At 40.1% G+C, this 27,095-nt stretch overlaps 1 protein-coding gene across 2 annotated transcripts; it reads right to left on the bottom strand.

The window, feature by feature from the left end:
* On the bottom strand, nucleotides 1-22,542 carry CLTRN (collectrin, amino acid transport regulator). Of its 2 annotated transcripts, XM_056329061.1 has the most exons (6): nucleotides 22,092-22,373; nucleotides 21,658-21,716; nucleotides 15,910-15,995; nucleotides 8,945-9,061; nucleotides 5,954-6,148; nucleotides 1-1,853 (listed from the first exon to the last, which is right to left on the bottom strand). In XM_056329061.1, the coding sequence occupies exons 1-6, from the start codon at nucleotides 22,156-22,158 to the stop codon at nucleotides 1,697-1,699; spliced, it is 681 nt and encodes a 226-aa protein (XP_056185036.1). In that variant the 5' UTR covers nucleotides 22,159-22,373; the 3' UTR covers nucleotides 1-1,696. The 2 variants fall into 2 exon arrangements, with proteins under 2 accessions (XP_056185036.1, XP_056185037.1); XM_056329062.1 differs by lacking the exon at nucleotides 8,945-9,061 and having other exon boundaries at nucleotides 22,092-22,542.
* Nucleotides 22,543-27,095: the final 4,553 nt, after the last annotated feature.

The raw sequence follows: 27,095 nt of genomic DNA, 5'->3' as shown, positions 1-27,095 counted from the left end.
ATCAGTGGGTTCCATAGTTTTATTTTGTATTTAGCCCTCCTCTGCCCTGCCTCCCTTAGCCTCCAGCTTACCGGCTTCCCCTGTTCAGCTGCCTCCCTTTGCCCCACTGCTTCCCCTTCTCCTCCCCATTCCTCCCCTTCTGCTCACCCTGTTCCCAAGAGCCAGTACTGAGTCAAATGGATAGTCAAAAGTTCTCAATACAGCCAAAATTTGTACCCTGGGAGACCAGAAAACTTTGTACCCTTTAGGACACTGGATAGTCCTTTACAAGCAGCTTTTACCGTTTTACCCTCTTCCTGTTGGTGAGAAGTCTGAAGGAATAACCCTAATAAGTAAATAGATTTTCTAATATTGCCTCCTCCAAACGTGACACTGGAAACAGGGTGGTTAATGGTCAAATCTTGCCCTCAGTGATATGGGCAGCTGTTTGGTGACTGCAGATATCATATTTTGCTTCAACACACTTCTGTTCTCTGTGTACAGTTACCCACATATACCACTCCCCTTTACTGGGCCCCTGTTTTTCTGAAATTAGTCAGAATTTTATCACTGATTTAAATAGGAATCGGATTAGGGCACAGATAGCACAGTCTGTGTGTATGGCTGACTCCAAAGTAATCCAACAATGCAGTTTAGGGTCTGGCACCATTTGATGGTGCCCTCAACTTCCAGTCACACAAATGGGAAACACAGGTTTCAATGGTCTCTGCTGACTTACCAGCATCTACATGTTCTCACCCCGGTCAGGTGCACCAAGCCCAGCAGCTGGTGATCCAAGCACTGAACCTGTTCACAAGATATCCAGCTGTATGATACCTGGTGATATCCTGAAGGTTCATCTGACACTGGGTTGGCTATGTCTGGGTAATCTACTCTAGTTCTATTTGCAAAAAATGTAAAGAAGATTTTTCCAAAGAGCTGTGAAATGCCCTCATAGATTTAATGAGAGCTGGGCCACTAACCACAGACTGCACCTTGGGAAAATCTGCCCTTTGTTGCAACTTTTAATTTCAACAAATATCGAACTTCTGCAACTTTTAATTTCCAGGTCATGTAATCCATGACTTGGATCCGTTAAGTGAAAAACACTTTCAGTACTAGATCTTTCCTAGCTCTAAAGCTGTAGGCGACCCAGCCACATTTTAACTTGCTCTTACAGAGGCTGTGAAAGCTTGCTTTTTTTTTTTCTCTAGAAATGAATACTTTGATGCACCAATTACTATTCCATCCAAAGGCATACTGCATATCAGCAAACAGAAGTCATTTTACAGAGAAACATTTGCATATGGCTTGAAAGAAAGCCCAGCAAGAACTGACAAAGATAGATGATCTCCCCAGTGATATTCAGGAATAATACAGTTTCACATTTATCTCAGGGAAAAACAAGCAATGGACATATTTAAATAATCATTAAAAATTAAATCCCTGACACAAGGCAGGATTCAACCCTGTTCTGCCACACATCTTCTGGAAATCTTTAATGGATATCATTTGAGGTTGTCTCATTTGCTTTGCTCATGCACAAAAGCTTCGTAATGGAGGTTTGAGTGTATGTGTTATCCGCAAAAGGTTCTCTCGAGGGAAATTAAGTGAAAGGACATTTTTCTTGTCTTCATGTTTGACATTCAGGAGTAGTGGCAAGATAAGGTAGGCACAGGAGTCTTTCAAAAAACTGCCAGATAGCAATGGCAGCATTTCATAAGGGTGTGAATCGTTCATCATCTGCTGCAAAAACTCCATTAACATGGCCTGCTTTTAAATCCAGCACTTCACAAGGAATCCCATTTTCTACTGTTACTGTCACTTCGCCTTTCTCTTCTAAATTTTCTCTCTCTGTTGACTCTTTAGTCTTTCTAAAAACAAGAAAGAGAAAATCAACTTATTCTGTTGACCTGCAGCACTTCGCCATGATTCCACAGACATAAAACCTGCACATTTAGTCAGAAGTTTATCATAGGTTATGTTCTGAAAGACATAATCTGGTGCACCTCTTTGCTGTTGTAAATATACCATGGAAGGTGAGAGGCCTACAGATTGGAAGCCCTGGTTTAGTGGTTTGAGGACAGGATCAGGAATCAGAAAACCTAGAGTAAACACGTTGTAAATATGTTATAAATATTACTTCACTTCCTTATTCTGTAAAATGACTGGAAGGTGCAGAAGGAAAAGGTAGCACAAAACAAAAATGGAAAACATCTTTAAATCTGTTCCTGCTTTACATCAGGAAGGACTGCACTAAACATCTAGTCTGACACTGTTATGTGTATCATAGATTTCACCTCACGATGTGGACAAATTAAAACATACTTTTTAGAAGCAGACCAGCTTTAGACTATAGCCTCCAAAAGTGGAGACTTGAATGCCCTCATACTCCTTGATGATCTTCTCTAGAAGTCAGGTACTCTTAATGCTGCAAATCTGCAGTTCTAGTTCAAACTTCATTAACAGCCACCTTCCTACCCAGTATTTTATACTTCTGTTTTCTAGATCAAACAATTGCACAGCTTTCACTTTTCCAGGCTCCAGTTCTCACTAAAAGCATATTAAAACAGTTGCTGAATAAAGTTATCTAAAAATACAACCATGAGAAGATGTAATACAGAAATACCAGTCAATGTGTCATGACATTCCTTTAATTCCAGATTTATTCTGACCTTGAGATCTACTAGTTCATAGTTGAAAAACCTGCTGTACTTTGCAGCCTGCAGCATCAGCGGTTTCAGAGGATAAGAAACTCAAAGGTCAGCTCCACTGCGTCCTATCCCATAACATGTACTATAACAATCTGACTCAGGACTATCATAACAACCTGACTCAGTGTAACTGCTAATAACGGCGATTTTCACAATAATAACATTTTATTGGCCTTTAGGAGATTCTTGGCATTAGAGACTAAAAAAAAAGTGGGGAATACTAGTTGAAACCTCTGACCTCTGGCTGATTTTATCTGCTCTTACAGTGATAAAAGGAGGGTTCTTTAATACAAAACCTGTGGGAGAAGAACATAAAAGATACTAAGAAACAGGTTTAGAAGAAATTAGAGGAGTAGGAGGTGTGTGGAACTAGATGTGTGGAATTTGTTGCCATAGGAATTCAGAGAAGCTAGAAATTTCCAGTCTAAGGGGACACTCAACAAGTTAAAGAAAGAGAAAACATTGTGGGTTAACCAATACACACAGACCAAATCCAGCTCCGGAAGACTCTCAGCTGCAAATTGGATGCTGGGAGAATAACAGAGGGAATCACTGTGTGTGCTTACTCTGTTTTCACTCTCCCCGAGGCAAATGCTTATGGCCTCTGCTGCAGATGGGATTTTGGGGGCTTGGGGTAGAGTTCAGCCTAGTTCAGCATAGCCAGCAGAGGCTGGTCCTGCCCTGGGTATACACCAAATCTATTATCAGAGAGGGAGGTGTCCTGTTGCTGCAATGACAGGAGAACAAACATAAGGCTGGGAGACACTGTGTCTGATCCAGCTCGCTGTAGAGTCGAGGGCTACAGTCACATGGAGCTCTTCCAGCTGCAGGCAGCTGTGGCTTTGAGTTTTACATGTTGGGCAGTGATGCACAGTGAAGACCTAAGTAAGAAAATCTTTCAATTCAAGAAATGATGCATGAGTCTAACTCATTACTGAAACTCCATTATAGGCCTGTGCTTCCCTGTCACCCGGAATACAAACAGCCTGAAGCACGTGTTTTGGGGCTTATCTGAACTAAGGCATTTAAGTGGTACTTTAAAGGCCTATAAAGACAAAATGCCAGATTTATGAGAAGTCAACACCGTCCTTGGGGCCAGATATCCAACACAGCTTACTAGGCAACAGAGCTGCCATTATGTCAGCTCTGGACAGGTTTCCAAGAAAACTCATTACTGGACACGCAGAAGTCTTTGACAACCTGGTCACATACTTCAGTGCCTGAAAAAGAGATGAGCACTTTTGAAATTTTCTTCTCTGATGCCTGGCTTTTCTTTTTCAAAAAAGCCAAATAGCCCAGATCATCCCTTTTACCCCTCCAGTCTTTGCAACAGTAGATGGAAGAAATATATGCTTGGTTTACCCTCCCTCTCACTTCCCCACCCCTGCCTGGAAACACCATTGACGTGCAAGGAAGGTTAGAGTTCAATCATGGATGGATCTGCTCAGAGGAAAGGTTATACGCAAAGGCAGACTAGGGAAACAGAGGGAGAAATAAAAAGGAGAATAACAACTAAAAGGGAAAGAGCGTGAGACAGAGAGGATACCAAATAACCATAGGCAGGCAGCAACAAACCATATTACTGGTAGTATGACAATAAGGGCATGTAGTTTACACGATATTGAGGGGAACTGCTCAAGATCAGCTGAGTTATTTTGAAAATAGAGGGGGGGGAGAATGGTGTCTTTCAGCATGATAGGAAGCACAAATGATTATTGTAGCTAGAAAAAAATCATAGCTATTTAGCATAATTTATTTATATTACACTTACTTGATATGTTCAAAGACCCCCTTTAAGTTAGGCACTATATAGACACACGGAGCCATGATACTACACAGCGGGTAGATATGGGCTTCAGGTAGCAACATTACTCTCCAGTTTTACAGAAGAGGTCACCTAGGTTCAGGGGATGAAATAACTCAGCCCATACCACACGGAAGGTTGTGACAGGGCTTAAACTATCCACCGATCCCAAGTACCTGCCCAGACTCTTTCCCCAACAGCATCCCTCATCTATTGTTTGTTCAGGGTTTTTTTGAAAATGGAAAAGGGTTTTGCAAATTCACGCAACTCTTCTGAATGCAAAACATAACTGAAGGGAGTCTGACTACAGTGCTAAGGGTTCTCTATGAGAAACACTTATCCTTTGCAGTAAGTGTTTTTCTGAGGTCTTTTAATGTTGTTCGTCAAGGTGATAAGGACGCAGAAAGGAAAAGTCTCTGCAACACACCACTTTTCATATATGAATCCTTTGTTCTGATATATTTGGGGATGCAGTCTACCATACAGTCAATAATTTTGTCACCTTGTTGTCAGCAGAAATTTACCCTTTTTCAGTTCTTCTGCTGTTCTTATATGACTGTGTTGCTGAAGTCATAATACTGTGTTAACCTAACCTCTGCCTCTGTGGCAGCCTAAACCATGGCAAAAGCTGAACTTCTGTGGCAGAGTCTGAGTCAGCTGAGATATTTCTATTCCTCATGCCCAGCTCTGAGCCAACAGAGATGGCTGGACCAACACTCTACTTACTTTCTGTCTTCCTCCAACACACTTACACTAGGGAAGCATGCATAGCTTTCTCTTTTTCACCAGTACCTCCACAGGGCAGAAACTGAGAGGAAAAGAGTATCTCTCTCCTACCCTATTGTCAAACAGCAGATACCTAGGCTTATGGGGAAATCTGGTGATGAACCTGTGAAGGGCTGGGTACTTTGGACTCACCAGGTGATGAATGGTAGGCGAGACCATGCATCATTCCATTGAGCAGGGCGCCTTCAGCCATATATTAATCATTATTATGTTGTCTACTGAGGTTTCTCAAACTGCAGCAGCAAATTTCTTTTAGCCCTGCCAGCTTTTGACACTACTGCCCTGGAAGGGGCACAGCCACTGCCAGCCTTCTCCCTCTTGGTAGCTATTTGGGTAGTCTGTGAGAGAAGGCTCACCTGTGGCACACTAAACCTTGAGAAGAATGACAGCCAACGTCTTTGTAAAGCTATCATATCTAGTTAGGTGGCCTCCAGGATCGTATTCTCATACTCCCTATTTCCTCATTATGCCCCAGCATTACTAAGCCATCTATACTTCACAGTTAAAAATTTTAACCCCTTTCCTCAGAAAAGGACATATGGATTATCTTTACCTACATAGGACGTGGGGGCACAGCTATCATTTCTCTGAGGCTGATTTGAAAAGGAAAACCAGCCCAGCTTAACTTGCCGGTATTCAGTTAAAAAAGAAGAAAATCTAAGCTGCTTACTTCTTGTGTTTCTGAATCCCTGAAACAACGAGGAAAACAATTCCTGCCACAATGAGACAAAGAACAACACCAAATACAATAAGCCAGACAGGCGTCGCAGGTTCAACAGGAGGTGATAAGGTTGAGGTTATCTTCAGGAACTGCAGTGTTTTGTCACTCAGTAGGAAGGCACTGTTGATTCTGTTCCGATTCATCCTTCACAAAAACACAAAGAACATTACAACTCTTTATAAAGGTATTTTACAAGTTAAAAAGAAGAGGGGGGAGGGGGAAGGGAATTTTCATGTATGTGCTGCAAATCTGGCAGGGCTGAATTTGATTCAGCATAACACTGGCAGGATTACACAGACCTTCACTTTAACATACACCTTGCTAGTAATCCATAGACATCCACACACTCAGAAGGTTTTGAACACCAGACTTCCGTATGTATTTATCTGAAAAATTGGGAAATACAGATAAGACCTGCAGTACAGTATTATTATTTATTTCTGTTTTGGACCACGTGCTGAAGGCATATCAGACTGTAATCTGTAAGGGTGGCTTTGCTGTCTTGCTCATGCAGCATTCAAGGTTAGCATGAGAGTGGCAAATCTACCCTGCAATGCTCAGAGGAGTTACTTATCAGTGTCCCTTGGTTCCTCAAAATGACCCATTCTGCATGGTATGGGCCAGTACATCTGCTCTTGCTGCTGCAGATTTTCTTAGGTCCTCAAAGCACAGGATACAATTTGGTCCATAAGAATCCATCCTTATTGCCAACACACCCTTCCTTCCCTGCAGGTGCAGCTACAGGGACTTCTATTTTGCATACTTTTTCCATTATGAGAAATGTAAGTCTGAGAAACATGCTTTTTCATATGAGTTGTACAACTGCTACCCTTTCTAATGGATATCTTCACCCACATTTACTACTTCTAAGCATTTGCAGGTATTTCTGGATCTGAATCTAAGCAGCCTTAAGAGGCTTTAGCAGTACCTTTCATTAGCTTTTTCAAAATGTTAAATTTTTTTTAGAAAATGTATTACATATATTGGTCTTGAGAGATTCTTTTTGATTGCAGTTGTATGATTCACAGCAATTCTTTCTTATATACAGTACAACCTATTTACCATAAAGCAACTATTTCCTAAGAACAGATATATGGGAAATACAGGTAAATTTTTGAAAATTTCTTTTCTCGGAAATCATAAAGTCTGACTGTCCCTTAGACAGTAAGTTCTTAGCCTTAATGGAGAGCTAGCATTCCTGGGAGGACTGAAATCCTTGGCAAATTATAAGACTCATTATACGGTAAGCTGTCTTTGATTTAGAAAAGATTTTCATCCTTATTGATATGAAAGGATCATTGTGAACAGCTGAAATGAGCATTGTTCACCCTTATCTAATGGCTGGAGTTAGAGAATTATGTGCTGAAACACATGCAGGCAACTACAATTGCATTTTGTGTTTGTATATGCATAAATATATCCCGTGTGTCTTTATGCAAGACCTTGGGTCTCATACAGAGCTCTGAGAAGGTTTACCTTCCTCTTTGTTCTTACTTTGTAGAGGATCTCATACAATAAAATTCTGGTCCCTAGGTAGTGCTCTTATGTGCTACTGTAGTATGAAGAATTAGCATATTGGTTTAGTATGGAAGCCTGCAATCAGAAGCAATTGAATAAAAAGCATTGTAGTTTTATAGACTGCTTTATTTCTTGTTTCTAAGTTAGGTAGGAATTAAAACTTTTCATAAATAGCATATTCTTTATCAGGTGACAGACAAGAGTTAAAAACCAAACGTAATATAATAGCATCCAATTTCTGTGGCAAACAGGGCACATAAAAGACTTAAATAAATCAGCTTATGCTACTGAACGTATCAAAGAATAACAGAAATGCAAAACCCCTGCATTCCAGCACTCTTACCAAGAACTTCAGTGAATAAATAATCTGCTTCCTCCACTAATGCTATGAAACTATTGTTTGGTGTCTCTGTTGGAAATAGTTTAATCTGCTCATAAGCTTAAGTTAATCTTTCCAAAAGAACGCATACTCATTCATCAGGAATTAGGCATTACACCTCCATAGAGATAAGATGAATTTTCAAGGCAGAGTACAGAATGCCTAGAAACAAAGAGGTCTGTTTTCCATTCCAAGCCTGAGAAATGTATGTGAGTTATGCTGCTTGTGGGAGTCATCCCTATAAACCCCTTACGCAGGTTTGGTGGATGATTGAAGTCAGATTACCCATTTTTTCTTTTCCCCTCTTCAGCTCTATACTCTTGCCGGGATATTGGAATGGGATATTTAGTAGAAAGCAAACAGATTTGTACCACCTGGTACTTTGTACAAGCAATGCTCAGCTATGATATTGACTGGCATTCTAGAAAGAGCTGGTATGAAAAGAACGTGAGAATAAGATTGTTTAAGCCAAACTGGGCCACAGCCAGCTCTGTTCATGAAGAGTTCACACGACCTCTTTTCATGTGAAAGCTTCTAAATTAAGTACGGATGAACTGTACTTGAGAAGCACTGAAAGGAAGCTGGTCACTTGTCCTGGTCATTAGTGGGCAGGTGGGCATGTGGCATGCAAAGGAAGTTAAATTATACAAATCCCACCCAGAAAGTGTGCAATTCTTTCATCTGAAGGAGAAGGCTCTCTTGCTGGGAAATGTAGCAGCTGGATGAGAGTAGTGTATGTGCCACACACTGGACAGCAAATTACAGGTAGGGCTCTGGAAACGGACTAGATTTCTTCTGAGGCTCCAGCATTAAGAAAGACCCCTTTCAAAGTTATAATCCCAAAGCTCACATGCATTGCATTCTGTGGGACCCTGCAAAATCCTCTAATCTCTCATGCGTGCAAGAATCCTGACCCCTTAGTGTTTTAACTACTTGGATTAGCTCATCTTTAAAGGGGCAGAGTGCCCATTCATACAAGGCCCAGAGAGAGAAAGTATCCTCAGTCAGCAAGGAAGAAAATGTTGCCGAAGCCGTGGCTGTACCTGATGGCTGCCTCTACCACACTTCCAGGAACAGTTGTCACATTTTTGGAAGAATCTGTGACCACAAACCAAAATGACACCCGATCCGTCACATTACAGAGCAGCACATTGGAAATTCTGCAGACAGTTAAAACAAAAATCATCATTAAAGAAGCATGGATGGAATCATTGAAATATTTCAGATTTTCTTAAAATATTGCTTTCATCTAAAGGGGGAAAAATTTCTGCTTTTAAAAATGTTAACAGTTAATACTCAAGGAAGAAATATCACTCACAGCATTTCCTATTTCCCATTATGAAATTTTGCTTATTGAGACCAAACTTGAGTCTTCAAATGAATTTCTGAATCTATTACAAACTTGCATGGGCATACATTTAATGTAATCAAATGGAAAAATACATATTTACATCTCAATCATCAGGGCTGTGACATAGGCCACGTAATGGGGCAAATGCATTGGTGAACTATGAGGTTTGGTTTTGACAGATAGTACCACAGGAACCAGTCATGAGGGATTCCCCACATGATTTTCTAGTGAGTGTAGTCCTACAGGATACATTTGTTGGAGGGAAGAGCAATGAAATTGATGTTACTCCTTTTGGCATCTTTGTTCACAGAGTCAGGCACAGAGTGGAGGCAACAGGCTAAATCTAGACTTTCTGCTGGCACTGGCCTATGCCCTTCAGCTTATGCTATGACAAATATTTATCTCATCTGTTTTAAGAGAAGATTGCTCAGTTTTATGTGAAGTCAGTAGTGGAAGGGCAGAGACACGCAGCTTCTCATGGCATACTATGTAAAAAGTGTGCAAAATGTCTTTTAAATGCCTTTTTACAGATTCTTAAAAAATTTGTTTCTACCACTAATATTAGCAAATGGTGGAACTATTGTTAGAAAAACCTCATGGAATGACACCATCATGAGTATTTAAACTGAAGAAGTGAAGGCTAATACATTAGCTAATACACCTATCCTCAGTCACAATTATTATGATTAATAGTGACTGAGGATAGACGGTGTTCCTACGTTCTTCTCTCTGTTCCTAGTTTATTCACAAACCTAAGAAACAAACCAGCCAAACTGGTGTAATATATAGGAATTATATAAGATGGCATTTATTACAGCACAGCAAGGAACATAGTATCTATCATTAAAGGACAGCCAAAGCTTTTATGAATTCAATGACAAATAGCTAGAGAGAGAAAATGAAAAAAAAAAAAAAAATTTAGTTCTATATCATTAATAAAGAGCCCAAAGAATGTGGCTCGGGATTTAGATTTACTGGCCATGTCCAAGCAGTAAGCAGATATTCTGAAAGTCCAGGACCAAGAATTAGGATTATTTTTATTTCCAGAGAGCAGCCTGGACTTGGTTCACCTTTCCATAAGGTCTACCTGGCCACAAGCACAATACAGCCACCCTGTCTTGACAGACTCCACTTGGGATGAAGGGTTTTCAGATACTGCCTGCTGTTCTGGAGAAGAAAACCCTGCAGTGAGCAAGTGGAGAAGAATGTAGCCCCTCTTTTAATTAACTGCAGTGATGTTTTTAATGCCCATTACTAGCTATTATAATTGGTTTTAAGATTTGGCCTGTCCATCACCAAAATCTAAGATATAACATTTCCTTTCTAGCCTGTCCTCTTTATCAGGGTGCAAGCAATCCCCCTGTCACAGAGCAATATTTGGCAGTGCCATCTGCTGGCTAATTACAAATACAATTAAATAACCTCTGCACTGGCCTGAAGAGCAGGAAGCATGAGGTAGGAATGAACAGAAGGGAGCCAAAATTGCCAATGAATGCCTCCATCCAGAAAAGAATGAGTTTGCTTTTAAGGCAGGACAGGCATTGGCTTGATCACAGTAGCTCATTATGGATATTTTGCAGAAATATTCTACTTACTACTGAAAGGGGTTTTTTTGGGTGGTATGGGTGCCTTACGTAGTGCAACCTTTTGTTTTACAGAGAAGGAACATATTCCATCGAGATATACAATAAAACAGAAAGCAATGATTTTGCAGAGCTGAAATACCCACTTCTGCCTCTCTAGAACAATGTCAGTTTTGCAAATACAGAGAATTTTTATGGCTAAAAGAGGAAAGTTATCCTCTGGAATTTGAAAAGCTATTCACATCAGTTTTCTGACAACAGTCAGAAGATGGAAGCAGATTTATTCCTCCCAAAACAAAAGAAAAGCACAAAATTTACAGGACAGGGGAAAAAAAGAGTCTACTTCTGGCTGGTGGCTGAGAAACTTGCTGATTTCAAAGAGTATCTAAAATTGTATCTGCAGAGGAAGTTTTCCATCATGAGAATTTATAACAGTAGGACCTAAAGCTTCATGTACTGCAGTTCTTAATGCTGGATTTTTTGTGGTGCAATCAAAAACTGGTCCAGGTAGAAAATCTGTGTTTGTGTTGTCCTACAGATGTTCTTGAAATGAACATGAGTGAGTGAGAAATGAAATGAAGTGAGTGAGGAAAGTTTGATCCCCAAAGAGAAAGGTAAATTTGGTAGATAAAGACTGGCAGAACATTCTGACCTTATTCTCATTCAGAGACTCAAAGAGACTCTTCAGCCAGGGGTTGTCCCTACAGTGCCAAGGTTTTCAGCATGAGATAGGGCAGTTGGTCATCATTAGGTGCAGCATCTCTCTCTCTTTAGAAAATACAGTACACTGAATCAATTGGGCAGCAAGGCTTACACTAGGATACATACATACTGCCTCCTTTCTGCTCCCTGTTATGTCTAAAATCCTTGCTTCATTATAGGCATCCAATAAAAACCAGGAAACCGTAGCAGCTGGTTTCACTGCTGCGACTTTTTCATGAGTGTGAGTGGAATCTGAATGCTGTAAATCCTTTCAGGCTCAAAAGAGAATAATACTGCTCACAAGAAGTTCAAAGAGGATTCAGTAAACACCAAAACAGACTGGTTCAACAAGCACTAATGTGGCAGTTTCTTTGCAGCAGGTATGTCTTTTTTCCTCCCCCTGTGCTATTTGCATGCAGGTTTGATCCACAGCATGCAGAAACATTACAAAACTATCTCTTTACATTGTTTAGATTGGAGAAACCTGACTTCTCCAAGCATTATGTTAATTAAGTGTATTTGTAAACATATGTGGACATTTTTTTTATTTCCTTAGCAGGCAACAGATAGACTTCTGTCATGGTGATTATAGGAGACTGTTATCATCAAAATAAAAAACATCATGTTTCTCCCTTGTGGCACCATGGAAAAGTACAAAACTGCATTTTCTTTAATATACACAAGTGAACAACAATGAGTAGAGTGCAGGTTCCTCGGCCTGAAACGCCATCGTTGTTCTTTATGGAGATTTAAAGGATTTTTTAGGGGTAAGAAAGAGCTGCCAGAGACTCTGAGGGAGCTGCGTGTCTGCAGTTGTTAGCTCACGGGAGAGCCATAGTCCCCAAGTCCCAAGCACTATCTCCAGCCCTCCCGAAAGCATCAGGCCTCTTCCAACCCATTGCTGTGCAGCTGCTCCTGCAAAAGATTGTTATTTCCTTCCTTTTTGTGAACAACAGCTGTGGGATCACCTTGATGTAACAGCTTTAACTCTAGAGGCTTCTTTTCTTGTTCTAAATGCTCACAATATTTTTACCATCAAAATAGCTTGTCTTAGGAATATGGATAATGTTGGTGAATTTTTTTTTCTGTTCATTTCATGAGGAAAACTGCAGCTTTTTTAATCTACAAATGGGGAAGAAGATGTACCGAGGGTAGATTCTCTTACTTGAATAAAAGTAAATACGATAACATTCTTTCTGCTCTAAAGATTAACCAGTCTCAGCCTCAAAAAAGATGCATATTATTTCAAATGAGTCACAGATTAGAGAAAACAGAGTTACTAACACAGATACAGACAATAATTTTTTAACGCTGAGAGATCAAAGGTTGGCTTATGTAGTTCATGAATGCATGTATTGAGAATTAATTGAAAGGCCATACATAGAGCAGGAAATAAAGGGGGTTTAATTCTCCACTGAAAAAGAAGTATTTATTTTATCTGTATTAATAATAATTGAATAATTTTATGGATTTTGTCTTCTGTTTCACACAGACTTGAAAATTTGACAAGCCTTTCAAACATTAAACACAGCTCCATGATTTATTAAATTTTAGTTTAGAAATTAACCTTAGAGAACTCAAGATGTAATGTGCAAGCCTGTCCATTCTGCACTGGGTCACTCAGTGGTTACATAAGGGCAACAGCAGCATCAGCTGCTGTTTCCAGCAGCACATTCAAATGCTTGTCATTATGGGCTGGCTTTTATCCAGCTTCAGAAGCCTAACAAAAGGTGACTTTGAATTTCAAAAGTGATGGGACAGACTGCAACAATAGTTATGCTGATCCACCAGATAAATTATTTTTGGGGCCTGATCCAGCCTGCTGAAGTTAATGGCATTTGGTCTCATGTGGGAGTTGGTTGTGGCTGTGAGTTACTGCAGGGCTGTGGGTGTATTAGAAATTAATGGGATGTTAAAGGGGAGGTTTGTCACATTCTGGTTATGGCCCTGTGCAGAATTTATACCCTAACAGAACCAGTATTTGATTATGTAAAATACTGGTGAATTTTTTGTAAGTCTTTATTTTGACAAAAATCTTCAACTCACTAGATGCAAAATGTGGTTCATTTTAGATGCTAGCAGAACGCAGTCACAAGCGCCTTGTTTATTCTTTTATAACAGAATAATTGATCATTGCTCTTTTACAGCTCCCAAAGAAAATCTGTTGGTGTTTATCTGTAAAAGCTTCTGTAGTGTAACGTAACTTATTTGCCACAAATTCCTGCTTCTGCCTCCCTCTCCACTGCAAGCCCCTGCTGCAATCCTGCCCAGCTATCCAAGAGTGCCGTTCCTTGTGCATGGCATGCTGCTGTACCCTCAGTGCTCCCACACCTCCATACCCACTGCAGAGGGGACAGAGACAGACTGCTTTCCTTCCTCTACACTCAGTTCCTTCCATCTGCCAGCCACAAGGATGGGGAAAGGAGTGCATTAGTTGCAGGACTTTTAATAGGATGGAGGCGTTCAAAGCTTTCCTGCTTCCATGTAACAAGCAGGTTATTTGAGGTGTATTGGGAGGTTCATCTAGCTCTCCATCATTGAGTAGTGACCCTGAGTTCCCTTGGGATTTGGGAGAGATCTATGGATAGGAAACACCTCATCCTGTTGCCTAGTAAGTTATACTAGATCTCAGAGCTGCTCCTTCAGCTGGCATGCTGCCTACACATGACCCCAAAGGTATCTAGAAGTCCTAGAAGAGGTATCAGTTATACCTCCAAAGTACACCCCAAGTGATACCCCATGAGGAAGTCCTACACCACCTTAAAAAGAGGTAAAGTTGCCCTCACCTAGCTGTTTTCAAATATTATACTGACTTCTCTGACAAGCATAGTAGCAGGAAATTACTGATGTGTGCAACCTCACCTCCAAACTGGGGTAACACTGTCATAATCATAATTGTCCATAGGAAAAATTGTCTTGGTAGGAAACTGAATTAAGTGAACATAAATGCTGTGATTTCCTGCAGTGGATAGAGATAACATCCATTAAAACTTTAACTCCTTTCATACTGGCTTGATTTTTCCCCATCCCTGCACCAAGCTTTCTAATATTAGTTGAGTCTGCAGAGACCCATGGTGCTTGAAGAGGAAAAAGATCACTGGCTTCTGACAGAGTTTTTTTGCTGTGTGAAAGCACCACAACTTTGAAGGAAGAAAATAATTTTAAAAAAGGACCTGGGACTAAAATAAGTATACAAAAGTGAATCTGTATGGATCACATACTTGATGAAAACTCTGCTACTTTGAAAACCTGAGAAAAAGCCTGCAAAATCACCTTTAATTAGCATGTACCTTGAACTCATTTTTTTAGGTGTCATTTTCATTGGGTGCAGTAGCATACTTGGATGGTTTTGTTAAGCTTGGTGTGATGCCTCTTTTGCTCAAAGACGCCAGCTTCTGAGGAATAAAAATGAAACAGCAGGGAACCAAACACTCCTGTTCCATGGAGGGGGAAATCACCTTCTATTTAAGAGAAAGTGTGGCAGCCACAATAATCATAATGTGATTAAATTTAACTAATATTTTTGCAAATGTGGAATATGCTGCATCTGATGCAATGACAGTCTGAAGTATTTTTAAAGTAAACTGAGAAATTTATCCTCATTAGCCTACCAGAACCACAAGTCTGGTGAAAAATAATAGGCCTATAGAAATACACTAACAAGGTTTCTCATTTAAGAAAGATAAGAGCATTCTGAAAATACAGGTTGCTAAATGGTCTGTCTAATCTGCTATCTAACTTCGTAAGTATCAAGGATCGGAAGCCTGAGAAGAATATTCAATACCTCAGGGTAGATTTATCCCAAAACCAATTAAAAGCTGAATTATGTCTAAACTGCAACATCTGAAACTTCTTGATGCTAGGTAACTCAACCGCTGCAATATTAGGGACAGATACCCCCAGCAGAACACAGCGCTAGTATAGCTATCCACCCTCCAGTTCAATGAGTTAGCTGATTTTCAACATACTGAGGAAGCTGTGCTCTAAGAAAATGTGCACCAAAGCTGCTTATTCAAGGATCTGTACTGCTTCTCTTGCCCTTGCCAATGTGTCCCTTTGCCTCCTCCCAGTGTGGTCTCCAGAAGGTATTATGTCTTACTGCCAGATTCTGCTGGAGTGAATTGGCACAATCCCACTGAGATCCACAGCTGTGTCATTTCACATCAACACCGATACTCGTCCAAAGATTGATCATTGCTTAAAACAGAGAAACTGTGATGTTTAACATATATCTGGGTGTCAAAGAAATATACTGGAACAGGCTGTTCTGAGAAGCTGTATGTAATGATCTCTACAGTTCAGTACAGCAGAGAATGGGCTACAACATACAGCATTGTTAATATGTATAAGGCAAATCAGAGTAGATGCTCACTGAGTTGTGCTCTTGCTGTAATATCTTCTCATTGCAAAAGCCACCATTGCTTTGAAGAGGTACTCTTCATTAGCGTCCCAGGCATACTGTAAAAGAAGATGGAAAATAATCAGTTCCAGCACCAGTGCTGGCAGTACAGAGAGGGAAAGGAGTCACTGAACTTGAAATGCTACATTGATCAAGGAAATGAATAAATTCTCTGGTTGTGCTACAAAAATAAATTCCTGCCCGTTATTCGGTGTGCATGAAAGACTTTTTCTAACAGCTGTTATAAAACGCAGTATAAAGTGCAAAGAATGTTTCCAAAAACTGAATGAATTGAACGCTTCTGAAAGCTGTCCAAACTGGAGTTGTAAAGTTTCTTGTACCAAAGACTAGGCATACAACTAGAACTCTCCTCCCACAGCTGCACCCATGGCCTTGCCTCTTTTGCTGGATAAAGTAGAAGGTTTAAATCCACTCTCAAAGACTATTTGGCTCTGCCCAAAAATAAAAAAAAAAGCAAATGTTCAAGGTAGTCTCTAGGAGTTGGATGTCAGGACACCAGGAAATAAATTGAGATTATGGCCTTATTGCTGCACACCATCCTTGGAACAAGAAGACAGACTCAACAATAGCACAAATTACTACATCACAGATGAGATGAAAGAAAATAGCATCCTTACTACTTTAATAAGAAGTAAAATACAGGCTCCTAAAACTGTTCTCCATTGTCTTGATGAAAAATCATGCTTCCACAATTTCAGTTTTCTGAGATAGCTTCACTAGGTTCCTCTGGGCTTTCATCCACATATGCAATTCTAATCACCTGTAAGAACTGCACCTATTACATTTTCATAACAGAGCCATGGCTGAGGCATACTGATTGAATTTCCCCTTTCAGCAGATTACAAAGATTAATAGTTTCTTGGAATTATATTAATGGAGGTTAGAGGCAACTTTCTTCAGTCAATCAGAATACAAATCTAATCTTCAACTTTCAGTATTAAAAATATCTGTACTGTAATCATCCAAACCAGAAATCCAATGGTGTGGATACTTAACCCTGTCGACAATTTGGACCTACTTTTTCACAGGCCTTTGTAACACATTCAAAAAACAGCAATATATGTCAAAAAGCAGTAAACAGCATTGAAAATGCCAAATCTCAATTCTGGTTTTTAAATACTAATTTTGAATGCATGGGGCTGCAACCTCTCTGCAGAAAGGAGGACTCCAACTTCCAGGCATCAGCCCTCATTTCGCTCTGACATCCTGTAGACTGGGAACCTAAGCAGGCAAGAAGGCAGTCATTTAAAGAGCAGAAAGTCATACTGATCATATTTATCATCCCTAGAAAATGAAAAGTGGTGAAATGGGCTCTCTGAGATGCAATAGGACAGGGACAAACAACAAAGCTGAGCAACAGACATCTTGAGTAACATTCAAATCCAGCTGCAGTGCTGAAAATCTGGGTTCTGACTCACCACTCTTGCCTTGTGAATGAAGGGAGGTGTAAGCATACTGTGATAATGCCAGCCTAGAGATTTAAACTGGGGGGGTGGGGGGCAGACCTTCAAAAGAAATTATAAAACCCTGTATTTTGATCCCACTGCACTGATGAAAACATGAGAGCAACGACAGCAAATAGTACTAAAAGAAAAAGAGATAATGTAGTAGAGAAATTAATGTAGATGAGAGCCATAAAACTATTGTAATTTTAAAGATATCTGTGCTTAAACCACAGAGAGCACAAGTTGCAGCACTAAAAGGGAAGATCTTCCTTTTTCTGTGTGGGGCACTACTGACTGAATCCCTGTGTGCCATCTGCAGACTTTCAGAACAGGTTCAAAAGGACAGAGAGAAAAAAAAATTGTTATCCAGTGGATTAAACCAGCTGTAGAGATGATTTAATCAGTTGTCTTGAAAATGGATAATGATGAAACACACTCTATTTCACACTTACATGGACACAAATGCAATGCAGCACTACCAAGTATTGTAGTTGAAATGTTTATGTTTAGTGCAATATACGTATATATGTACAATTAATTACTATCAAGTATTCAGTTTTCATAAATAATGCAGTAGCCTACAGCTTCTTTAAGTCAGAGTAACAAAAAGGGCATCTCGAAACAGGGAAAATAATTTGTAGTGAGGAACTCCAGCCCCAGCTGAAAGATTAAGCACTTTAAAAAAGACAGAACAAACAGAAAGCTGCAAGATACAGAGGAGGAGACTGGCAGAGAAAGCTCAGCAGAAATCAGGGGTCTTCTTGAGTGAGAAGATGCTGCAGAGAACCTTCCAGGCAGAAGGGTAAGAAGCCCCACGAAAACAGTGATCAGACAGGAGGTACAGGAGATAACTAAGGGCTCCATATGAACAAGAACCTATGTACATGATTGCATGCAGGGCTGTGCAGGGGGAAGGCAACATAATGAGGAGGAAAGCTATGGCAAGACTACCTTTAGGCTAATAAACTGTATGAACTCATGACAAGTGGGCACAAATTGCCAGTAGTCAGTTTCTAATCACCAGCTTTCTCCAGTCAGAGGGACAGGTACAAAGAAACCTGAATTGTTCTGCTATGGGGCTTTATCAGTTTCATCTTTATCCTCCAGCTGCAAAAGGCCTGGACCACAGCTGATGACTGAGGACGTTGTTTTGGTTCTTTTATGTCCCGATGAAGTACAGCTATTGATGCGCATCTTGTGCTGCTACAGAGGAAGTGTATTAAATATCATGTGCAACCACACCCTATAAACATAAGATAACTGTTACCAATGAAACCTTGCATGATATCAGAATTATTAATGTTTACCATCATCCTTACTCTATAAAGGAACAAACACAAAGACCCTAACTCAGTTGCACATTCCATCTTTTGTATGTTAAGGACGAGCAGAATTAGACACAGCTGACTGTGAAAGCCAGGTCTTAAGTGCCTGTTAGTGAAAGAGGAGGTTGATGAGATAATGGGTAAAAGATGATGAGCGTAGGTTGTTGAGGGGGTGAAATGCTATAGTAGTGCTCTAAGGAAGACAAAATTTAAGGTAGTAGAACAAGATTATAATATTACAAGATTGCCCTGAGCAACCTGATCTGATTTCAGAGCTGACCTGGCTTTGAGCTGCAGGGGACTAGGGACCTCCCAAGGTCCCTTCCCTCCTGAATGGTTCTGTGTTTTAACTGAACAGCCATTCAGACTGCAGAGTGGCTACAGACACAGGAGCACGCTTCCGGGCCCCGTTTGATGGCAAGACACCAGGTGCATCCCCTTCATCCTCTACCCTGGAGACAGCCTGAATGCCCGAGTCAGAAGGGAAGTGCACCTTCTGATTCACCTGGCTGCAGCCCCTGGGGTGGCAGCTCTTCGGCTCTTACAGTTACATTGAGCGGTGACACAGAGTTACATAGACTTCTCAGTGTGCATCACTTTTGTTCATTCCCTAGTTGCCTTTGGCCCTTTTGAATTAACTCTCTACCACTCTGCTAACTCCACCAGTAGGAAGCAACTAGTGACTAGCAGCTATTCCAGAAGCCACTCAGAAAGTTAACACCAGCCTCAGAGAAACTCATCTATCACCTTCCTTCCATTTAGGCTTGCAGATACCATGTTTCCTCCCACCGGTTAGCAAACAACGTCTCTGTCAAGTACACCCATTATTTGCAAATAAAATGATAACGGCTAAATACTTACTGTATCTTAGCTGCTCTTTCCAGCTCCGTTGTGATAAGAACTATATAAATACACTAAATGGCACTCCCTGCCTCCAAGCACAGCCTACCTTGCGAACAAATTAAAAAATAGTATCCTCTCTTAATCAGCCTCACACAAAGTGGATGCCATGCACTAAGCTACGTGGAAAACTACACTGACCTCTCTGCTGTGCCCCTGAATGTACATTGCAGTTATCCTGCCAGTCCTACAGCAAAATGCCCACAGTACTGGGGATTTCTGTTATCATCTAGTTTGAAGTGACTTGGAAATCAATGGAATAGAATACAGTAGCAGAACACCATACTAAGGTATTGTAAGCTGGTCGTGTCCTACTGTGATACAAGGCCACTATTATGTTTTTCTTTTCTAAAATAAAGAAATAAAATAAAAAAGCATCCCAAATTCAGTTTGATAGTAATTTCAGTTTTCCATCTCATTCATTCACAGAGAAGACTGCAATAGCTATGAAAAGGTACAACTACCTGTGCACTTAATAAATTGTTCATTATTTGTGGGTAATGCTGTATGGCATCTTACCACTTTCAGCATGTTGTTGTTCTAAAATGTTGTTCTAGATTGTCCAGTTCTTAGGGCATTCACACACTTTGTTATACGAAATAAACTACTACACATCTACAAAAAAACAATAGACTCCTCAGTTATTTCTTTTTTCTCGTAATATAAAGTGCCTTTAAGATTAATGATTTATATTATACCCTTTTTGGATGAAAAATAAATTACAAATGATCAAACCCCCCTTATTTTACGGTAGTTGGATACGTAAAAAGTAATAAGAAAGAACATTACTGGGAACTGCAATTTTCATTCTTTGCTACTATTTTGAACAAAGATTAAATCAAAATATTAGCAGTTATCATTGAGAGGAGCTTCAATAATTATTTTGACATATTTTCAGCCATAGGATTACACTATTTTTAATAAATATTTCAACAAACCAGGCTCATACTACTGTTTAATTAAAGTCTCTCACCCAAGAGAATTTACTTCAATATGAATTTCCACAAATACTTTAGCATGTATCTTGAATATTTCTTCCCAATTTGTCTGGTTTATGAAGCTGCCACTGGAATTAGGTCCCTACTACTGTTAGTTTAAATTACCTGATATTTCAAGGTAATTTTAGAATAGCTTCTATGGTCATAGGGAGATTCTCATAGCTCCAATCTCTTATAACATGTAACCTACTCTTTTTGCTTCCCAGAGCTCCTAACATAATCAGACACCAGATTTCCAGCGGAGATGACTGTCCAAGACATTTTATATCTAATTTTATGCTGAGCTGTGTAACATGCTGCAGATTTGCTCTAAGCATTCAAAACTGTAAACAAAGTACTGGGCTCTGCTGTATTTCATAACGCTTTAGATCAGGAAGGACCATTCGGTCATTTAATGTCCCAATCTTTTATGCATCACAGGCCCTTATTGCTCACACCAGTATTTTTACATCAAGCCCAAGGACTTGAGTTAAGCCAAAGCACTTCGGTCCTCATGAGACTAGCTTGTGCACCACAGGCAGAGGAGAAAGGCCACTATCCTAAGCCCTACATTAGCAGGGAATTGATAAGATATGCTTGGATGATCTCTATAGATCGTGCTTGTCCAAAAGCCTGACATAAAGTCCCATTTCATAAAAAACTAACAATCTTTTCCTGCTTCCCATCCCAGACGTGCTGGACTTTACAATTAGTGCTCTTAAGCAGAAGTGCTTTTCCCAAAATACAGACTTAGATTTATGCAGCACCTCTCACGCTTAAAGTCTCTACTGTTCCAGGAAAAAAGAAAAGTCTTTGACAGAAAACTATCTTTATGAAAAGGCAAGCTTTATAATTCTCTTACAGGATGCCATTTTAAGGAGCGGGTTAGTCAAATGTCAAGAAATGGATGCCTGGACCATGACTTGCACAAGCTGTTACAATTAACACTTCAGAACAAATTGCTTGTGCTGCCTTCAGAAATTTTACAGTACATATTACTTCTATTTTGGCAGATATTCAGTTAGGAAGAATATGTAAAGATACTTTACTTACTGCATTCTCTCCCAAAGCTGTTTTGATACTGAGCCGTACTTTGAAAGCATTCTGTGCATCTGACACAAAGAGAAAAAAGCAAACATATATGAAAGTCAGGCAAAATAGGATTTTAAATCATTTACTGCTCTAATTATTTCACAAACAGCAGCTTCTAAATGTGTCTTAACAGATCACCCACTTAGAACAGACGTTACTAGCACGAAAAAAGCTGCAGCCCTATAGTCTCAGTGAGGTTCACCGTGACCTCTTTAAGTGAGATCAACTTCAATACTGAATTTGCAAAATCATAAAAGAAGCAAATGCTCAGTAATTCAATCTCCAAACTGGAGACAACCAGTTAAAATTAAAATCTGAGAAGCTGGCAGCTTTGTAGGCATAAACTCATAGCTACATTTACCTGGGGAAGGATGGGAATCGGCTCCAAAACTTACCTGGCTTGCAGAGCTCAGCGTGAGCAATGGCAACTACAGAGAGAGTAAGCAGTGAAACCCGTAACATCCCGTCAGCGTGGAAAGGTTGAGGCAAAAAGAAGTGAGTCTCCCCTGTAAAGCACTCTTAAACTTTCTGTGACCCAGGATTAAAGCATCAGCAGCACAAGTGAGCAACCAAGTAAAAAGTTTAATAATTAACCCCCATTATTTTAGCTAAAACAGGCACTAAAAACAACTGTCTTCTGTTAGTTATTGACTACCTTTCTCTGTAGCAAAAAAAAAAAAAAGCCGAATGAGTTTTTAATTTTCCTTCTTCCTTTTTAGAGTAATACAAAATTTCACACAGTGCCCCAAGCCAACCTTTTTCCCCCCAAGTTGCGATGTCAGAGAGGCACACAAGATGTCTGAGGGATGTCACACCAGAGCAGCTGGTGGGACACTGTGCTGTTACAATAACAGCAGGTGAACTTGAAGCTCAGCTGCCACCAGTCCCCAAAGGAAGCTGCCACCTGGGAAACTGGCTGGTCCCATAGAGGGCCCCTAAGGATGAAGGAAGAATGGGCACCCTTTCCATCCCTAAAAAGAAATGTGTGATGAACACAGAAGCCCCAGACCCAAAAAACAGGGCTCCGGATTCACCCCTCATTTGCTTTTGAACTCATAGCACTTCTGAAGGGCCTGTCTGGTGGTCCCAGTACCATGTCCCTCTGTCCTCCATCCCAGTCCCACTCCTGTGTCCTGGCTCAAGAGCTTGTCTGAGCCTGGCAGAGAAAATGCCACTGTGGAGAAATACTTTCTCGCTGTCCGAGGATTGTTATGGTAGCAACTGGGATAAGAAGAGGTGCAATAAAGGGACTTCATAGGAGGCATGTTGAATAAGGACATATTCTTGTTTTATAGACATGACATGCTGTGTACACTGTATGCAAACATGCGTGGAAACATTTTAATGATGCACTCTATTAGTCAAATGTTTATCAAGACAAATGCAGAGGAGAAAGAATTCAGAAACTGAAATGTATCTCAAGTACTTGAACAGTCTTTGCGATCTGAACAAGACAGGATTATTTGACTCCACTCGGCAGCTGTACTCCCCCTGTAGCCTCTTGAATGGTTAGTTCCCAAATTGAAGATCACTTCAAAATGACTTTCAGTTGGTTCTTCAGCACTGAGAAGGGTGTCTTGAGGCTGCAAACCCAAAGACCTTCACAAGAATGAGTACCAGTAAGAACATTTTACTTAACTTTGGAACTGAATTTATGGCAAACAATAACCAGCATTTACTACATAAGAATACTTGAATTTTCAGGTAATGGAGAACTTACTGCTTCACTAAATCTTAATTTTAAAAGCCACTGTTAAAGGACTTGATATCCCATCTTTAAAAGTCATTAAGTCAAGCTGATTCCTGGGCACTTGGTTACTCTCACTAGGCAACCAGCTCCGAGTACAAAACTCTTGGATACATTATCTGCTTAGACATTCAATCTATGCCTATGAAAACAAAAAAGTGATGCATTCATTTCTAATGACAGCTTAAATTAACATGCAGTATGTACCTACATCAAAAGGAGAGCACTAAAAAATGCACAGATGTATGAAAGACTGACAGTTTTCTGTAACATTTGTAATTCAAAAAAAATCTTCAAGGAACATAAATATAAGTTTCATGCTAAATTCATGTGCATTGCTTTAATAACGAGCAGTTGAACATTTTTGTACCTTTGAGGAAAATACTGGAGAACTTAGGAAGAGAGCAGAAAAGCCGAGTGTTGTTTCCCTGCTGCCAGAAGGCAAATGGAACTGAGCGTCAATACACGGCATCACCACTTCTCCCTGCTGTAAACGACTGTAAATCAGTTCTTCCCCCTGGAATCACATGGAGCCGGTGTCAAAGTACATTGAAGGCACACGACGCTCAGCAGGAACAACCTCAGAGGACATGACTGGATTCCCCGATCAGGGCTGCTGACTTCCAGCCAGGATGGCTGGTTTTCCCCAATTTGTCTTGCTGGCAATCAGCACGACAAATTATTTTTTTCCAGTGAAGAGGGGAGGAGGCCAGGAGACAAATGATAAACGCCCCAGCTCAGAGCTCACAGGGAGAGAGCATCATGCAGTTGATATATACGTACACAGCAACTTGGATGCGTGCCAAGTGCATCCAGCTGACAGCCCATGTGCTTATCTGGCTGTATATGCACAGAGTACCGCACAAAAGCAACTGATTGTTGCACACCTATAAATCTTTTTCCAAAACCAGCATGTTTTTTAAACAAGCCAGGTGGACAAGCAACCCTAGACCAGTTGTTAGTAGAAAGCTAACTTTTCTTCAAATTAATGACATTTTAAAATGCTCTCTTAAAAAGCACTGTAACTTTTCAGGTTACAAATGGAGTATTAACAGCATAATCTATAAAGATAGAGATTCTGCTACTTTTTATCTCTGTAATAAATCTACATGCCTGGATAACTCTCTGTCCAGCCTCTTTTCTCCCATTTTGGCCAGATACATAGCACTGTTTAAGCATGTATGCATTTGTTTGCCACTGATTGATCATTCAGGCATCAGTTTGCTTGAACAAATTACAATCTACATGCACATATGCTAATTATGTTTTAAATTCAGGACTTTGTGAGGTATTCAATTTCTAAATAGTTCCTTTTTTATAGTAACTTTGTTTTTCCTAACTGCTGTTCAGCTACAGGTCATAGCCATGCAGAATCTCATGCACGATCTGCATCCCAGAAATAGCATTGAACTAGTGCAAAGAACTGCCTCCCTTCTTGTACTAAATGAATTGGTCTGTCTGGTTGAAAATAACAGTAACTCTGTAATTTTTTTCAGTGCTTGTGACCTCCAGAAGTTCAGGCATTGTCTGTACGTATATACTTAATAGTATACCATAATTTGGACTTCCAAAAAAATTGAGAGGACTGAATTTTCAAGAAAGCATCTGACTTGGTAAAATAAACAAACCCATTCCATCTTCTCAATGTGATTAGCAATGTACTTTTCTGCTTCTTGCAACGTCTTTGAAATGGAAAATCCCAGGAAAGTAAAATTTTGATAGCTATCATATAAGTTAATTAACAGCTATGGCCAAACTTAACCTCAGTTTTCAAATTTGACAAATTAACAGTTTTAAACTCTGAGGAAGTTAATCTTTAGTCTTAAATAGTTGTGTCCAACTCTTGCAAGGAAAGAGTCAATGTGCTATTGTCAGCATTAGCCACTCATGGAAATGTACCTGGAGAACTGCAGATCTAGTTGTACACAGCGCTTTGCAGTTCCCTGGGGGCAATGGAAATGATGAACGCTGTGTCTTTCTTGCAGACTTCAGAAGCCGATGAGATTAAGATCCAAGTGAATTTCAGCATCATCCTATAGACCAGGCTGGCTGATACAGGTCCAGCCTAAGTGTCATTAAATGGGAATTCTTCCAGAAGCTTGTGGGGGAACAAGGTGTTCAATAAGGACTGCTACCACTGTCATCACAGTAATAATGCCAAAGCGACTTAGATTGTCACAGAGGTTTTATCCATGCTCACAGAAGTAGATAGCATGTGAGAAATCATTTACCACTTAAGACAGTAGCATAGCCATTAGGCAGCAGGTGAGGGAAGGATGCAATCTCCAGAGTCTGCACAGGCAACAGCCTTGAAAAGTGCACTTTGCAGTGGAAAGCACCAAGGATTTCTCAATACGGGGCTGGCACTGAGAACGAAGAAAAAGAAACTTCCAGCCCTGCTGGGATGGTGAAGGAAGGTGCTGATGCTGCCACTTCACTGGTAAGTTTATAGTATGCTCTACAGCCCTGAAGTGCCAATGAAAACTGACCGCTTCCCATCTCAAACCCACACTTCCTGAACGTCTCCTAGCCAGTGTGTATTTTCTGAGTTGCCCAAATCCACGCTAGTGTTTTACTGCCATTTACCATGTGTTCTCTTATGTCCATTTCCTTTAGCGAGGAAAATGACAGCTATACAATTCCATCAGGAAAGATACCACTCTTCCACTGGAGTATATAGCAAAAATCATAAGGACAACTTCTAGGTAATCCGTGTGCTTATAAAATGTATCTTTCTCTTTTTCCACATGGGGCTTGGGCATACAACAAAGAGGGTGAACATTTCTTAACTGCTAATGTCAGTCCACAATGGTAGGAAATACAAGAGAAATGGAAACCAGAAGAGCCATGTGGAAACAAAGTGCAAACGTGTGCTAAATGGAGTATCTGTACTCTTGCTCAGAGATGGTTTACTGCGCACGCGTAGATCTGTGCAGATCTTAAAAGACATGCATAGATTTATAACGCAGTATGATAGGTAACTCTTTAAGTGCATTCAGTGCCGACCTTCTCATAATGAGGTTCAAATAGTGTCATACCATGTAGGTATGTTTTTCTTTAGGAAACACAGAGAGTGAGTTCCACAAACTTCTTGAAGGTTTCCACAAAACTGTGCTTGAAAAGGCCTGTGGTCTATAATCCCAGTGTAAGGGCCAACAGCTACTGACCAGAACGCTGCATTACTTTGGGTATGTGAATGGTTCTTGCCTGGAATGGTCGTGTTTGTTTCTTTCTGACACTGTATCAATTAAATTGTATAGAATTCTGTGCCTGTACTTAATATCAAATTGCTGTTATGTGTATAAATTCATAAGATTAAACAAAATGGAGAAAAATGCAATTATTGTATTCCTGTTTCAAAGGCATGACAGCTTTTCCCAGAATCATTATATTTGTAAAAGCTGATGTATTTTGTGTTTTCTAATAAACAGATCCTCCTTTTCACAACTGAAATATGTAAGCTTAAAGATGGTCCTTTCCCCAGGTATATGTGGAAAATGCCAGAATAAAATGCAGAATACTAATGAAAGAAATGATTGAATTTCTTAGGTTTTTTCTTTTAGATAGAGGAAGGTTATTGTTACAGCACTTGCTCTGTTGAAAGGAGGCTGGAAGGCTATAGTTGTAAGTGCTTAATGAAATAAGATTTATG

Source organism: Falco biarmicus, chromosome 2 (genome assembly GCF_023638135.1).
Source record: "Falco biarmicus isolate bFalBia1 chromosome 2, bFalBia1.pri, whole genome shotgun sequence".
Classification (NCBI taxonomy): domain Eukaryota; kingdom Metazoa; phylum Chordata; class Aves; order Falconiformes; family Falconidae; genus Falco; species Falco biarmicus.
Note: the sequence above shows the minus strand (reverse complement) of the source record. Positions and strands in the feature narration are given on the sequence as shown.

What these genes read in the sequence shown, in the direction of transcription:
- CLTRN (XM_056329061.1), bottom strand. Translation starts at nt 22,158, where the DNA reads ATGTTACGGGTTTCACTGCTTACTCTCTCTGTAGTTGCCATTGCTCAC. An exon ending in CAGCTTTGGGAGAGAATGCA is followed by an intron (nt 15,996 to 21,657) that starts GTAAGTAAAGTA and finishes CTTCTTTTACAG; the next exon opens with TATGCCTGGGACGCTAATGA. An exon ending in GGGATTCAGAAACACAAGAA is followed by an intron (nt 1,854 to 5,953) that starts GTAAGCAGCTTA and finishes TCTTGTTTTTAG; the next exon opens with AAAGACTAAAGAGTCAACAG.